Source organism: Lissotriton vulgaris, chromosome 9 (genome assembly GCF_964263255.1).
Source record: "Lissotriton vulgaris chromosome 9, aLisVul1.2, whole genome shotgun sequence".
NCBI classification, from domain to species: Eukaryota; Metazoa; Chordata; class Amphibia; order Caudata; family Salamandridae; genus Lissotriton; species Lissotriton vulgaris.
Genome location: NC_141697.1, coordinates 49,825,299 through 49,840,495, shown reverse-complemented (window position 1 = coordinate 49,840,495; position 15,197 = coordinate 49,825,299). Strand labels below are relative to the sequence as shown.

At 47.1% G+C, this 15,197-nt stretch overlaps 1 protein-coding gene across 1 annotated transcript in view; it reads left to right on the top strand.

Moving 5' to 3' along the window:
- The first annotated feature begins 3,575 nt into the window (after positions 1-3,575).
- GJD2 (gap junction protein delta 2) overlaps positions 3,576-15,197 on the top strand; it is a 77,342-nt gene continuing 65,720 nt past the window's right edge. Inside the window, exon 1 of the mRNA XM_086936565.1 lies at positions 3,576-4,304. Within this exon, the coding sequence (XP_086792691.1) occupies positions 4,234-4,304 (71 nt within the window). The 5' untranslated portion in view covers positions 3,576-4,233. The remainder of the gene's footprint in view (positions 4,305-15,197) is intronic.

The following is a 15,197-nucleotide window of genomic DNA, read 5'->3' as shown; positions in this document are numbered from 1 at the left end:
CACCTGCTGCTCATTACCTGGGTGTGTTGCACTCTCGCCTGCTGCTCACTATCTGGGTGTGTTGCACTCTCACATGCATCTCTATATCCGGTGGTGTTGCGCTCTCATCTTCTGCTCATTACCTGGGTGTGTTGCACTCTCACCTGCTGCTCATTACCTGGGTGTTTTGCACTCTCACCTGCTGCTCACTATCTGGGTGTGTTGCACTCTCACATGCATCTCTCTATCCGGGGGTGTTGCGCTCTCATCTTCTGCTCATTACCTGGGTGTGTTGCACACTCACCTGCTTCTCATTACCTGGGTGTGTTGCACTCTCGCCTGCTGCTCACTATCTGGGTGTGTTGCACTCTCACATGCATCTCTATATCCCGGGTTGTTGCGCTCTCATCTTTTGCTCATTACCTGGGTGTGTTGCACTCTCACCTGCTGCTCATTACCTGGGTGTGTTGCACTCTCACCTGCTGCTCATTACCTGGGTGTGTTGCACTCTCACCTGCTGCTCACTATCTGGGTGTGTTGCACTCTCACCTGCTGCTCACTATCTGGGTGTGTTGCACTTTCACCTGCTGCTCACTATCTGGGTGTGTTGCACTCTCACATGCATCTCTCTATCCGGGGGTGTTGCGCTCTCATCTTCTGCTCATTACCTGGGAGTGTGGCGCTCTCACCTGCTGCTCATTACCTGGGTGTGTTGTACTCTCACGTGCTGCTCATTACCTGGGTGTTTTGCACTCTCATGTGCATCTCTCTATTCGTGGGTCTTGTACTCTCACCTGTTGCTCATTACCTGGGTGTGTGGCGCTCTCACCTGCTGCTCATCACCTGGGTGTGTGGCGCTCTCACCTGCTGCTCATTACCTGGGTGTGTTGCACTCTCGCCTGCTGCTCATTACCTGGGTGTATGGCGCTCTCACCTGCTGCTCATCACCTGGGTGTGTGGCGCTCTCACCTGCTGCTCATTACCTGGGAGTGTGGCGCTCTCACCTGCTGCTCATCACCTGGGTGTGTGGCGCTCTCACCTGCTGCTCATTACCTGGGTGTATGGCGCTCTCACCTGCTGCTCATCACCTGGGTGTTTTGCACTCTCACGTGCATCTCTCTATTCGTGGGTCTTGTACTCTCACCTGTTGCTCATTACCTGGGTGTGTGGCGCTCTCACCTGCTGCTCATCACCTGGGTGTGTGGCGCTCTCACCTGCTGCTCATTACCTGGGTGTGTTGCACTCTCGCCTGCTGCTCATTACCTGGGTGTATGGCGCTCTCACCTGCTGCTCATCACCTGGGTGTGTGGCGCTCTCACCTGCTGCTCATTACCTGGGAGTGTGGCGCTCTCACCTGCTGCTCATCACCTGGGTGTGTGGCGCTCTCACCTGCTGCTCATTACCTGGGTGTGTTGCACTCTCGCCTGCTGCTCATTACCTGGGTGTATGGCGCTCTCACCTGCTGCTCATCACCTGGGTGTGTTGCACTCTCACAAGCATCTCTCTATCCTCGGGTATTGCGCTCTTACCTGCTGCCCCTTATCTGGGTGTGTTGCACTCTCACCTGCTGCTCACTATCTGGGTGTGTTGCACTCTCACCTGCTGCTCATTACCTGGGTGTATGGCGCTCTCACCTGCTGCTCATTACCTGGGTGTGTTGCACTCTCACATGCATCTCTCTATCCTCGGGTATTGCGCTCTCACCTGCTGCCCCTTATCTGGGTGTGTTGCACTCTCACCTGCTGCTCACTATCTGGGTGTGTTGCACTCTCACCTGCTGCTCATTACCTGGGTGTATGGCGCTCTCACCTGCTGCTCATCACCTGGGTGTGTTGCACTCTCACATGCATCTCTCTATCCTCGGGTATTGCGCTCTCACCTGCTGCCCCTTATCTGGGTGTGTTGCACTCTCACCTGCTGCTCACTATCTGGGTGTGTTGCACTCTCGCCTGCTGCTCATTGCCTGGGTGTATGGCGCTCTCACCTGCTGCTCATTACCTGGGTGTGTTGCACTCTCACATGCATCTCTCTATCCTCGGGTATTGCGCTCTCACCTGCTGCCCCTTATCTGGGTGTGTTGCACTCTCACCTGCTGCTCACTATCTGGGTGTGTTGCACTCTCGCCTGCTGCTCATTACCTGGGTGTATGGCGCTCTCACCTGCTGCTCATTACCTGGGTGTGTTGCACTCTCACATGCATCTCTCTATCCTCGGGTATTGCGCTCTCACCTGCTGCCCCTTATCTGGGTGTGTTGCACTCTCACCTGCTGCTCACTATCTGGGTGTGTTGCACTCTCACCTGCTGCTCATTACCTGGGTGTGTGGCGCTCTCACCTGCTGCCCCTTATCTGGGTGTGTGGCGCTCTCACCTGCTGCTCATTACCTGGGAGTGTGGCGCTCTCACCTGCTGCTCATCACCTGGGTGTGTGGCGCTCTCACCTGCTGCTCATCGCCTGGGTGTGTTGCACTCTCGCGTGCTGTTCATTACCTGTGCAAGCCGCACACTGCAGTCTTTGCACGGGCACACCTCGCTGCCTGAATAATGACCTCGTTCACGGTCGCTAGGGAGAAGTGGGGCAGACAGAGACCCGGTAACCCGGATTAAAACCAATCACTCTATTACCCTGTAATCTGGTGTCTGCGCCTTTCCTTCTTTTTCACTGCCCAGGAATATGATGAAAAAGTAAAAGCCGGGGCTGGGCTGGCTTCCAGGCAGCGTCACGTGACGCAGGCAGCAGCACGAGTACTTAAAGGCAGCTTACAGCCAGCGAGGTCTAAATCCAAGCCTGTCCGCCGAGAAGGAGCACCCACCCCCGGCTCAGCCCGAAATAGGAGGCTTTACGGCGATCACACTCCCGGAGCTCCGAGGAGAGGCTGGCGTCCTCAGCAGCGCACCCTGAGGGAAGGCAGGTCTGCTGGGGTCAGGCAAGGAACCGGTCACCTGCCGATGAGAGAGGCTGCTGGGGTCGGACGAGGAACCCTGCGTCTAAGAGAGGTTGCTGGGTCAGACAGGGAACCCTGACCCCGAGAGAGGCTGCTGGAGTCTGGGAAAGAACTCTGACCCCTGAGAAAGGCTGCCTGAGCAAGACAAGGAACCCTGACCCCGAGAGAGGCTGCTGGAGTCTGGGAAAGAACTCTGACCCCTGAGAAAGGCTGCCTGAGCAAGACAAGGAACCCTGGCCCCTGAGAGAGGCTGCTGGAGCCAGACAAGGAACCCTGGCCCCTGAGAGAGGCTACTGGGGTTAGAAAACGAACCCAGCCCCTGAGAGAGGCTGCTGGGGCCAGCCAAGGAAACCTTAACCCTGAGAGAGGCTGCTGGAGCCAGACAAGGATCCTGGCCCCTGAGAAAGGCTGCTGGGGTGAGACAAGGACGCCTGAACCCTAAGAGAAGCTGCTGGGGTTAGATAAGGAGCCCAGCTCCTGAGAGGGGCTGCTGGGTCAAGCAAGGGACCGGACCACCTGCCCCTGACAGGCTGCTGTGGTCAGACGAGGAACGAACCACCTTCCTACTGAGAGAGGCAGCTTGGGGCGGACTGGGGTCACTCTCCTATCTGCCCTTGAGAAGAACTACTGACAGCAAATGAGCCAGGATGAGCCAGGCCATCAGGAGAGGAGATTACTTGACCCCTGAGATGTTCTGCCTGGGGCCCAGCTCTGCTGGTGCTGCTGAGCGCTCCTCGTGAGGACATCCCGGATCTAGAAGCTGCTGAGACTGGGAGACCAGAGCACCTGCCCCAGAGGGGGGTTGCTTAGGGTCAACCCTTGACTTAAATCTGCTATCTGACCCGGAAATGGATGCCTGAGGGCAGCCAAGGAAACAAAAACCTGACCTGGATTGAGGGTGCTAGAGTCAGCCAAGGACGCAGATCACCTGCACATCTGGGGGGCTTCCGATGACCCCCGATATACAGAGCACGTGCACTCTACCTCAGGAAGACACTGGTAAAGTCAGGATTGGGCAAAGCATCGTTGTCAGCTCGGGCAGTGACTGCTGACATCACCCAGGATTTCTACCTGCCCCAGAGTAGGGCTAATACGTTTACCCACAATTACTGCATGCCTCAGGGAGGGGCAACTGATACCACCCAAGGATAAAGACTGCTCCAAGAGGACCAGCTGAGGTCAGCCAAGATCTCCCCCGGCCCCACAAGTAGAGAGTTCAGGACTCTGGACTTTCAGGACCTCTGGGCTCAGCGTGCCCAGGAGAAGCCAGGACGGCATCGCCAGCACGGGCAGGTCTCCGGATGAACCACGATGGGAGAATGGACCATCCTAGAGCGCCTGCTGGAGGCTGCGGTCCAACAGCACTCGACGATGATCGGGAGGTAAGAGGGTGCAGGGGGGCGGCTGTGCAACTGCACTCGATGATGGTCCAGAGGTAGGGCAGGGAGGTGACCGGTGCCAAGTTGGCTAAGGGGAACCTATAGAGGTGGGCAAGGAAACCCACCAGCACATACTGGTGGATAGTCAGCATGCTAAGAACCCTGCAAAAAATGCTCAGATGGTTACCAGAGGCATCATGTAGCAGGTGTAGTAGCAGGTGTAGTCATTTCCAGACTTGACTATGGGAATTTCTTGTACCTTGGCAGCCCAAAGTCTGTTAAAAAAAAGACTGCAAGTCATTCAATATGCTGCAGCACGTATCCTACTGAATATTCCCAAATGTCCCTCTGCCACCAATGCCCTGGCAAGTCATCATTGGCTGCCATTGCTTAAAAGGATGTACTTTAAGGTACTGTGTATGGCTCACAAAGCAATGCACAAAAGTGGTCCTAAACTGATTCAAAACCGACTTACCACGTATACTCCCACAAGAATGATGCAATCTCACGCTCAGCAACTGTTTGCAGTCCCCAGAATAACGAGGACCAGGAGCAGTGGGAGAACCTTTGCTTTCCTGGTACTCAAACTTTAGAACATACTCCCTCCAAACCTAAGGTGAACCAGATCAGACCTAGAGTTTAGGAAACTGCTAAAAACATTCCTTTTCTAACTGCAAACCCATCTGCTGGTTGTTATAGTGCTGGAAGGCCCTTCTGGGCAGCCATGCGCTCAAGAAACCCCAGTGAATAGATGAGAATTCTTTATGATTGTAAAGAGGTCGGGAGGGGAACGGTGCCAAGGGGGCAAAGATGGGTTCACTGAAATCTAACAGCATCCGACAATGATTGGGAGGTAACGGGGTACCAGCCTAGAGGAACAAAATGGCGCAAGGGTGGCACTGGACTAAAGAGGGATCGGAAGGTAAGAGCAGCCATGGAGGTCCAGGGAGTACAGTGGGGCAAAGCAGCCCAGCAGCGCTCCATGGCAATCGGAGAGTAAAGGAATGGATGTCAGGGAGTCGTAAAGAAGATCTAAGAGGTTATACAGGCCCAGAACACCAAGCTATGACCGGGCAGTGAGTATATGACCAGCCAGGGGTACACAGAGGTGCAACTAGGAGCAATGAAGCCCAAGAACACAGATTAAGCCAACGGGGGGTATAAGGCAATGGTGTGGGGGGCCTGGGGCGGTGGCATTCAAGAGTATTTATGAAGATTTAGGGGACTGGGAAAGATGTGACTGGCCTTGGGGCCAAACCGGGGCCCGGATGAGTTACACCACAATTAAAATGCACTCAATGGTGACTTGGAGGTAAGGAGGTGGCTGGCCCGGGACGATAGTACAGACTACTACAACACTTAATGATGGCCATAAAATAAGGGGTGACCATCTGGCTATCCCAGGAGAGCAGTGCCATTCAACCACAGTAAGTGGAGATCAGGTTTTAACAGACTGAAGAGCCTTAGGGAAAACACAGGGGGGCTGCTCAAAACTTACCAATGGCCATGTGTTACGAGAGCGCCCTCCCTAAGCGAAAGAGAGCTAGCAAGCTGCACAGTCCAACAGCATTCAATGAGAAACAGTACTCAAAAGGGTGATGGGGTGATGAAAGTGGGTCTCTGCTGCCCAGCCATAGTCATAAATAGTCATAGGGTGAGAGGGCAATCAAATAGAAGAATTGACGCTAAACCACAGTCATGAAGACTGGCAGGTTAGAGGGTGATTGGGCGTATGGCCAGTCGACACATTGGGGAGAGGAGTTGGCCTAATGGCTAGGGCGGTCAACCTTAAAGCTGGGGGACAGGGTTCAAGTCTCGGCAGCAACACTCAACATCCTGTGATCCTGGGCAAATCATGTAATCTCCCCGTGCCTAACAAAAACAAAGGTGTCCTCATGTAACACAACTAGTGCTCGTGGAAAGCGCGCTAATACCCTCGGGGCATGTTCGCGCTATATACAATTCTGTAAAAAAAAATGGACATTCTGACTTTAGTTATAAATTGTCTGTAAGTAGGAAGGAGTTGAGTGGTCATTGCAATCTTAACACACTCGACCATGACTGGATGATGAGGGTGCGACTTGCCCTGAATATCTTGGGGCTTTAAAGTCCATAAACACTCAACTGTGATCAGGCAGTAGTGGACTGATTTGCCTCCGAGAGCTGAGGGAACTGCAGTCCACCAGCAATCAACACGGATCAGGAGTAAGAGGATGACTGGCCCTGGAGGACTTGGGACAATGCAGTTCAATAGCACGCAGTAATGGTTAGGAGGTAAATTGCAATCTGCCTGGGGACACACAGGGACCACTCTGCCAATTAGCACGTGACAGTGATTGGCAGTTTAGGGGTGACTGGTTTGGGGGGAGGAAACCATAATCGAACAGCAGTCAATTATGATCACATGGTTAGTTGCGATTGACCTTGGGACCGAAGGGACTGCAGTTCAGCAATTCCCAATGTTCATTAACATTTTGGGGGGGGGGGGCACATTGTAGCTGTTGGTGTGAATAGTTTCGACTTCTTTGCTGATAGTGTGTGAACTAGAAACGATTGCTGTATGTGTAATCTTAAGGTTTGTACTTGTGTTAATGTGTCTGTGTGTCAATACTTAGGGCGTGTATTGGATATTGTTTTATATATTCCAGATGCAGTACTACCCTAATAAAGAGTGTGTATAAAATCTGGCAAGCGTTTATAGAGATATCAAAGATTGTGACTGTAGCGTGCTTATATACTGCCTGCATGTGTGTCCTTACATATGTATGTATGTGTCACTGTGTGTCTAAAGATATATATATATATATATATATATATATATATATATATATATATATATATATATATATATATATATATATATATATGTATATGTATATGTATATGTATATATATATATATATATATATATATATATATATATATATATATATATATATATATATATATATATATATATATATATATATATATATACATTTAAATTGGCTTTCATAAATGCCATAGACATTTGGCTTACACCTATGTTGGGAATTCGATAATGGCTCTAACAAAGCCAAGTAAGAACTACCCCTCCCATAATGCCTCCTAATTGTCTGCATGGGAATGAGGATATAAATAACAGAAACCGAAAACGGACTTGTAACTACCGTGATCAGGAACATTTACTGTTCGAAACACGTAGGTGAAGGAAGTTTTTCTGAGCTGTAATATATCGCTTAACTAGATCCGAGAAGAGTGCGGTGTTTTCTTCAATTGCTTGACAATGAATCACGAGTCTAGTCCTTGACTCATCGCCTGCACCAGCTGACTAGCCGCTCCTCCTAAATCAGGGACGTTTGCTTGTGGAATATATATATATATATATATACACTTGTCACCTCATGCTGCCACAAGAAGGGACTACTGACACGTTTTGACCTTGCTTGTCTGATATATATATATATATATATATATATATATATATATATATATATATATATATATATATATATATATATATATATATATATATATATATATATATATATATATATATATATATATATATATATATATATATGTGTGTGTATATATATATGTGTGTGTGTGTATATATATATACATATGTAGATGTGTGGTTAAGTACATTTGCACCCACATGTATCTATACATGCAAGCATATGGATGGATGCATGCATATATATATATATATACACACACACACACATATATATATATATAAAGCGCTTGGGACCCACTTAGGGAAAATAATGAATAGCTCGAAGGACTAGATGTCCCACAATGCAATATTGGTAATATGTTAATGCAGCTGGGATCACGAGGCCAGCCACCAATAAAAACATGCAAATTTAAACGAGCACTCACCGCGCCTTTTCATTTTCACGTGCAGGAGCCATTGCACAAGAAGTACACAGACAATAGCCTTTGAAAAAGAGGTTTTCCTTGAAACGCGTCAGGCTCAGTCAAATGAACATTGCAGCAGGCTGAAACTAAAGTCCTGGACGGGAGGCGAGCCGAGTGTGCTCCTCTGAGCTTCTGGGCAATTGGTATTACATTTAACACTCGGCAGCCCTGCCGAGGGAGGAAGCACCATCTCACAACGAACGGAGAGGCTGTGATTAGGAACTTTTCCTGGCGACATGCAGCACGGTGAGCCAAGTCTTCAAGCTGCCACAATCCTACTTAAGGACTAAAACATGGTGTAATCTTGTGAAAAGCGCTTGGGACCCACTTAGGGAAAATAATGAATAGCTCGAAGGACTAGATGTCCCACAATGCAATATTGGTAATATGTTAATGCAGCTGGGATCACGAGGCCAGCCACCAATAAAAACATGCAAATTTAAACGAGCACTCACCGCGCCTTTTCATTTTCACGTGCAGGAGCCATTGCACAAGAAGTACACAGACAATAGCCTTTGAAAAAGAGGTTTTCCTTTAAACGCGTCAGGCTCAGTCAAATGAACATTGCAGCAGGCTGAAACTAAAGTCCTGGATGGGAGGCGAGCCGAGTGTGCTCCTCTGAGCTTCTGGGCAATTGGTATTACATTTAACACTCGGCAGCCCTGCCGAGGGAGGAAGCACCATCTCACAACGAACGGAGAGGCTGTGATTAGGAACTTTTCCTGGCGACATGCAGCACGGTGAGCCAAGTCTTCAACCTGCCACAATCCTACTTAAGGACTAAAACATGGTGTAATCTTGTGAAAAGCGCTTGGGACCCACTTAGGGAAAATAATGAATAGCTCGAAGGACTAGATGTCCCACAATGCAATATTGGTAATATGTTAATGCAGCTGGGATCACGAGGCCAGCCACCAATAAAAACATGCAAATTTAAACGAGCACTCACCGCGCCTTTTCATTTTCACGTGCAGGAGCCATTGCACAAGAAGTACACAGACAATAGCCTTTGAAAAAGAGGTTTTCCTTGAAACGCGTCAGGCTCAGTCAAATGAACATTGCAGCAGGCTGAAACTAAAGTCCTGGATGGGAGGCGAGCCGAGTGTGCTCCTCTGAGCTTCTGGGCAATTGGTATTACATATATATATATATATATATATACATATATATATATATTTTTTTTTACACATGTATATATATATATATATATGTATGTGTGTGTATATATATATATTTGTGTGTGTTTGTGTTTGTGTCTATATATACACACCTATATGCACATGTGCAGATATATACCTATACACCCAGGGACACATACACATACATATGTAAGCACGCATGTGCATACAGTATATAAGCATGCTACAGTCACAGCCTTTGAATATATATCAAACACCAAAGTTTGCCTGTTAAAGAAAAGGCCCAACATCAGTTAGGTATCTGCCACATTGTTTATTGAAGTAAGCGATGCGGGGAGTCAGCTGCGCCCACGGGACATCAACCATTATGCCCGACGCGTTTCGTGAAAACTCACTTCATCGAGGGCTCCTGGCTTGAAGCTGAAATGAGCGGCAATGTTCGCAGGCACCACCGTAGGTCTGATAACTCCCGCCTCCAAGGGCGTGACCACCCCAGTGTCCTGTGGTACTGGTAGTGCCTCGGTTATCTCGAGTGAGCTGTCGTGCAGTCAGGTACCTGTAAAGTAATTAAAATCCAAGTGGACTGCGGTGCGCTGCTGTCACAACCCGCACTGCCTGCTTAACCCTCTAAACGTGGCTCCCCAATGTCCTACATGGTTGCACAGGTTGGCGTCTCCACATGACTGCAGGGATGCAGCCGGGCACTTTTCCACAGCTCAGGCAAGCCGCCACCTATCAAACACCAAAGTTTGCCTGTTAAAGAAAAGGCCCAACATCAGGTAGGTATCTACCTGATGTTGGGCCTTTTCTTGCCCGCCTGCATCCCTGCATCCCACTGGGTAAACCGACTCAATGTGTTGCATTTTATGGGGTTTATTCATTGCCCCATAGAGGGTTAGGAGCAGATGGGCCCTCTTGTCACAAGTCCTTCAAGGATTATCACGAGCTTGTAGCTTATTCGGTACCTTTGGCCTCTGTATCAGAGCTTGGAGTGTGACACCGGGGTCTTACCACCTCTAAACCCTATATGGGGCAATAAATAAACCCCCCAAAATGCAGATTTGTGCAAAAGAGCGCTGCATTAGCTGAGTTTCACGAGGCACTTTTAATCATAGGACCCCTGACTCTAAAATCAAACAGCTCCTTCGAGATTCAAGGTAGAGCTCACCAGATAGAATAGGTACCGGGAAGAGAATTTGATAATGAAGTATGGCATAAGTACTCTAGTGGGCGCGAGCTCCCTGAAACACACAGGGATACCCCTCCATGTGCGATGGGCTGATAGAAATCAAGGCATAGAGACGACCCTGGTATCTCTCTGCATATCATTTGAATAAAATATTGGGGGTGGAGAGAATCCCCTTGAAAGAAAGTCTATCCCCCCTTGTTAAACTTCATTACATGAACGCCTTATCATTTAATGTGTTTGTTTAGTGAGAGGCACCACCTTAGCACCAAAGTACAGTGCATGCAGAGATTCTAGGCGGACTTGTTTACTGACGCGCCTGCGTGTCCGCGTCAGCCCCCTGCACGCGCCTGACATGCAGCATTAGTGGAGTCTTACTAATCAGCTGAAGTGCTATTGATTTTCCCCGCTGCAGGAGCAGTGAGATAGAGCTATTGATGCATCTCATTTGCTCTAGCTCAGTAGTTTCTGGGAGGGGGAGGGCCCCTCAGCTACTAATAAGCTCCAGTGATAGACACAGGTTTACAGGTCATGCACCTATAGTATGAGCTGTGTCCAAGATGGATGAAAGCACAGAGGGGTCACCCACAGCCCGTGATGAGGCTGGGGGATACATGAGTCTCGGGCAGCTTCTGTGCCTCTAGTTTCCTTTGAAACCGGCCATGTGATGGGGGTGGGGAGTATGCTGGTCTGTAGCCTTTGATTGTGATGCGAGTTATAAATAAATGATATGTGTGCTAGCCTCAAGGCAGGTCGGGGGTCTTCTTTAATCTAATATCATGTGCCACCCAACTCTCCCCTCCCCTGCCACAATCATGCACACACGCTTTACTGTGCTGCATGCGCTTCCCTTCTCTGCAAGTTTTGATACTAATTCATCCCGACAACCTGTCAGGAAGGAATCATCTCTCTTTACGACCGGACATCTCTCAATGACTAGCGTGCAGCACACACTCAGCTTCAGAAGAGGATAGCTCCCAGTGACTTGTATGCAGCAAACATCCCTCTTCGGCACTGGATAGCTCCCAGTGACTTGACTACAGCAAACATCCCTCTTCAGCACTGGATAGCTCCCAGTGACTTGTATGCAGCAAACATCCCTCTTCGGCACTGGATAGCTCCCAGTGACTTGTATGCAGCAAACATCCCTCTTCAGCACTGGATAGCTCCCAGTGACTTGTATGCAGCAAACATCCCTCTTCAGCACTGGATAGCTCCCAGTGAGTGACTTATATGCAGCAAACATCCCTCTTCAGCACTGGATAGCTCCCAGTGACGTGTATGCAGCAAACATCCCTCTTCAGCACTGGATAGCTCCCAGTGACTTGTATGCAGCAAACATCCCTCTTCAGCATTGGATAGCTCCCAGTGAGTGACTTATATGCAGCAAACATCCCTCTTCAGCACTGGATAGCTCCCAGTGACTTGTATGCAGCAAAGATCCCTCTTCAGTACTGGCTAGCTCCTTTTGACTTGTATGCAAATAATTCATTTAGTGCCCAATGTCTTCCACTGACTTGTATACAGTAAACATACAGCTTCAGAAGAGGATAGCTCCTGGTAGCTCGCATTCGGTAAACACCCCTCTTCAGCACTGGATAACTCCCAGTGACTTGTATGCAGCAAACATCCCTCTTCAGCACTGGATAGCTCCTTTTGACTTGTATGCAAATAATTCATTTAGTGCCCAATGTCTTCCACTGACTTGTATACAGTAAACATACAGCTTCAGAAGAGGATAGCTCCTGGTAGCTCGCATTCGGTAAACATCCCTCTTCAGCACTGGATAGCTCCCAGTGACTTGTATACAGTAAATATTCAACACCCAATATCTTTCACTGACTTGTGTATAGTAAACATTAATCGTCAGCACTGGATAGCTCCCACTAACTTGTATTCAATGAGCATTCATCTTCAACACTGGATAGCTCCTCGTGACTTAAATACCATAAACCTACATCTTCAGCACTGGATATCTCCCAGTGACATGCATACAGTAAATATTTCTCTTCAGCGCCCAATAGCTCACAGTTACTTGGATACAGTAAACATCCCTCTTCAGCACTGGATAGCTCCCACTGAGTTGTATACAGTAAATATCCGGCACCCAATAGCTACCAGTGACGTGCATACAGTAAACATCCCTCTTCAGCATTGGATAGCTCCCAGTGACTTGTATACAGTAAACATTCATCATCAGCACTGGATAGCTCCCAGTGACTTTTATACAGTAAACATTTATCATCAGCACTGGATAGCTCCTAGTGACTTGTATACAGCAAACAATCATCTTCAGCACTGGATAGCTTACAGTGACATTGATAAGGTAAATATCTTCAGCGCTGGATAGCTGCCACTGACTTTTATTCAATGAACATTCATCGTCAGCGCCTTCTGGCTTGTATACTGTAAAGTATACAAAAAGTGATGGATGAAATACTTCAATTAATCTAAGTCACTGGTTACTGCTCGGACCGCATCCCAATCCATCATTATTTTGCACACCGTTCCACCTATGCACATCAGTCTTGACCTTGTTCCAGTGGGAACAGTCCAGTCTGAGCTGCCAAGCCAGGTCCTCCCTGAAAGATGACACAAGCATCTTAGGACCAGTATCGCTATAGTTATGGGCTCATCAGCCAGACATAGCTGGGTTCTAGTTACACAGTGTGCATTGGACCCATGTCTTGGCGTACCTGTCCCACTTAGGGCAAATAATGAAGTATGCAAAATGGGATGGATGGAATGCTTGAATTAACACAGCCACTAGCAATTTGTTGGCTTGTATACAGTAAACATCCCTCTTTAACACTGTGTATCTCCATACTGATTTGTATATGGCAAACATCCATCTTCAGCAGTGGATAGTTTCTGCTGATTTGTATACATTAAACATCCCTTTTCGGCACTGGATAGCATCCACTGACTTGTATTCAATGAACATTCATCTTCAGCACCCAATAGCGTCTGCTGACTTATATACCGTAAACATTCATCATCAGTATCAGATAGCTTTCGGTGACTTGTATGCAGTAAACATTAATCTTCAACCCTGAATAACTCTCTATAACGTGTATATGATAAGTAAGGCTCCTGGTTTTGCGTTTTTACTGATTTTTACAGATAATTACAGATAGAAAACAAAGTGTTTCCTCTCTGTATTTATTTTTAAAAGCAGAAAAATACAGAAAAGTGTACTTCTGTGGGAGACTCTTCATTCAGTTTTTCGTGATTTCTAGAACAACACCTGAGCAGATAGGCAGCATGGGAAGTTAAAAATAGGTTGAGATTTCCCTAACTGCAGGTGTATGTTAACATATATTTGTATTATAATGCTCATATTTGCCTGAAGGTGTGGTGTTTTGTTATATTTGGCTGCTTAATTTGCTAAAATGCGACAGGCAGCAAAGTATGAGTGCATTTATATCAGCTAAATACATGTGGAAATATACAATTTTATGACTCCCTATATTCGCAAAACAAAAAATAAATATGGATAAATACCAATAAGATGTGTAAAAAATAAATATGGATAAATACCAATAAGATGGGTAAAAAATAAATATGGATAAATACAGATGGAAATGTTAAAAGAAATACCATAAAACCGGGAGCCCTAATAATAAGCATTTATCTTTGGCACTGTATAGCTCCAACTGACATGTATACAGTATATATTCATCTTCAATACCAGACAGCTCCCACTAATGTGCATAAAGTAAACATTCTTCTTCAACCTTGGATAGCTCCCAGTGATGTGTATACAGTAAACATTTATCTTCAGCATCAAAGAGGTCCACTTAGTTCTATATGGTAAACATTCATCTTCAGCCTTGGATAGGTCTATTCACTTCCATACCCTACACATTCATCTTCAGCTTCAAATAGGTCTACTTACCTTCAAAAGCTGAACATTTATCTTCAGCATTGGAAAGGCCTTCTTAAATCCATACAGTAAACATTAATCCTCAGCATCTTATTGGTCTACTTCCTTCCATAAGGTAAACAATCATCTTCCTCATTGTACAGATCCACTTACTTCCATACCGTAAACATGCATCTTCAGCATCAAATAGGTCTACTTGCTTCGATATGATAAACATTCATCTTTATCATCGGATAGGTCTACTACTTACTCCCATAATGTAAACAATCATCTTCAGCATTGGAAAGGCCACTTCCCCCTATACAGAAACCATGCGTATTCAACATTAGATTGCTGCCAATGGCTTGTGGTGAGTAATCCTGATCAGCACCAAGCATATTCCAATGGCTTGTAGACAGTAAATCTTCATCTTTGGCTCTTTGCACCCATCAATGATTTCCACAATATAAACAATCCTCGTCAGAAATGGACAGCAATAATTACTTCTATACAGTGAATAATTGTGATCCGATGTGTACAGGTATCAATGAGTTCTATATGGTAAATACTCATTTCCAGAACTGGGCAGATCCCAAAACAAGAACCTTCAGAACAAATAAATTCCCAATCCCATGAATACAGTAAATGAGCGTCTTCAGGGCTGGTCAGCTCCCACTCTCTGACGTGCATTAACCAATCATGCTCAGGTTTGGTCACCTACCATTGACAGGTATACAGAGCACAATCCCCTTCAAGGTGGGGTCGCTCGCCGTGACTTAGACATGGATATCAATCTTCTT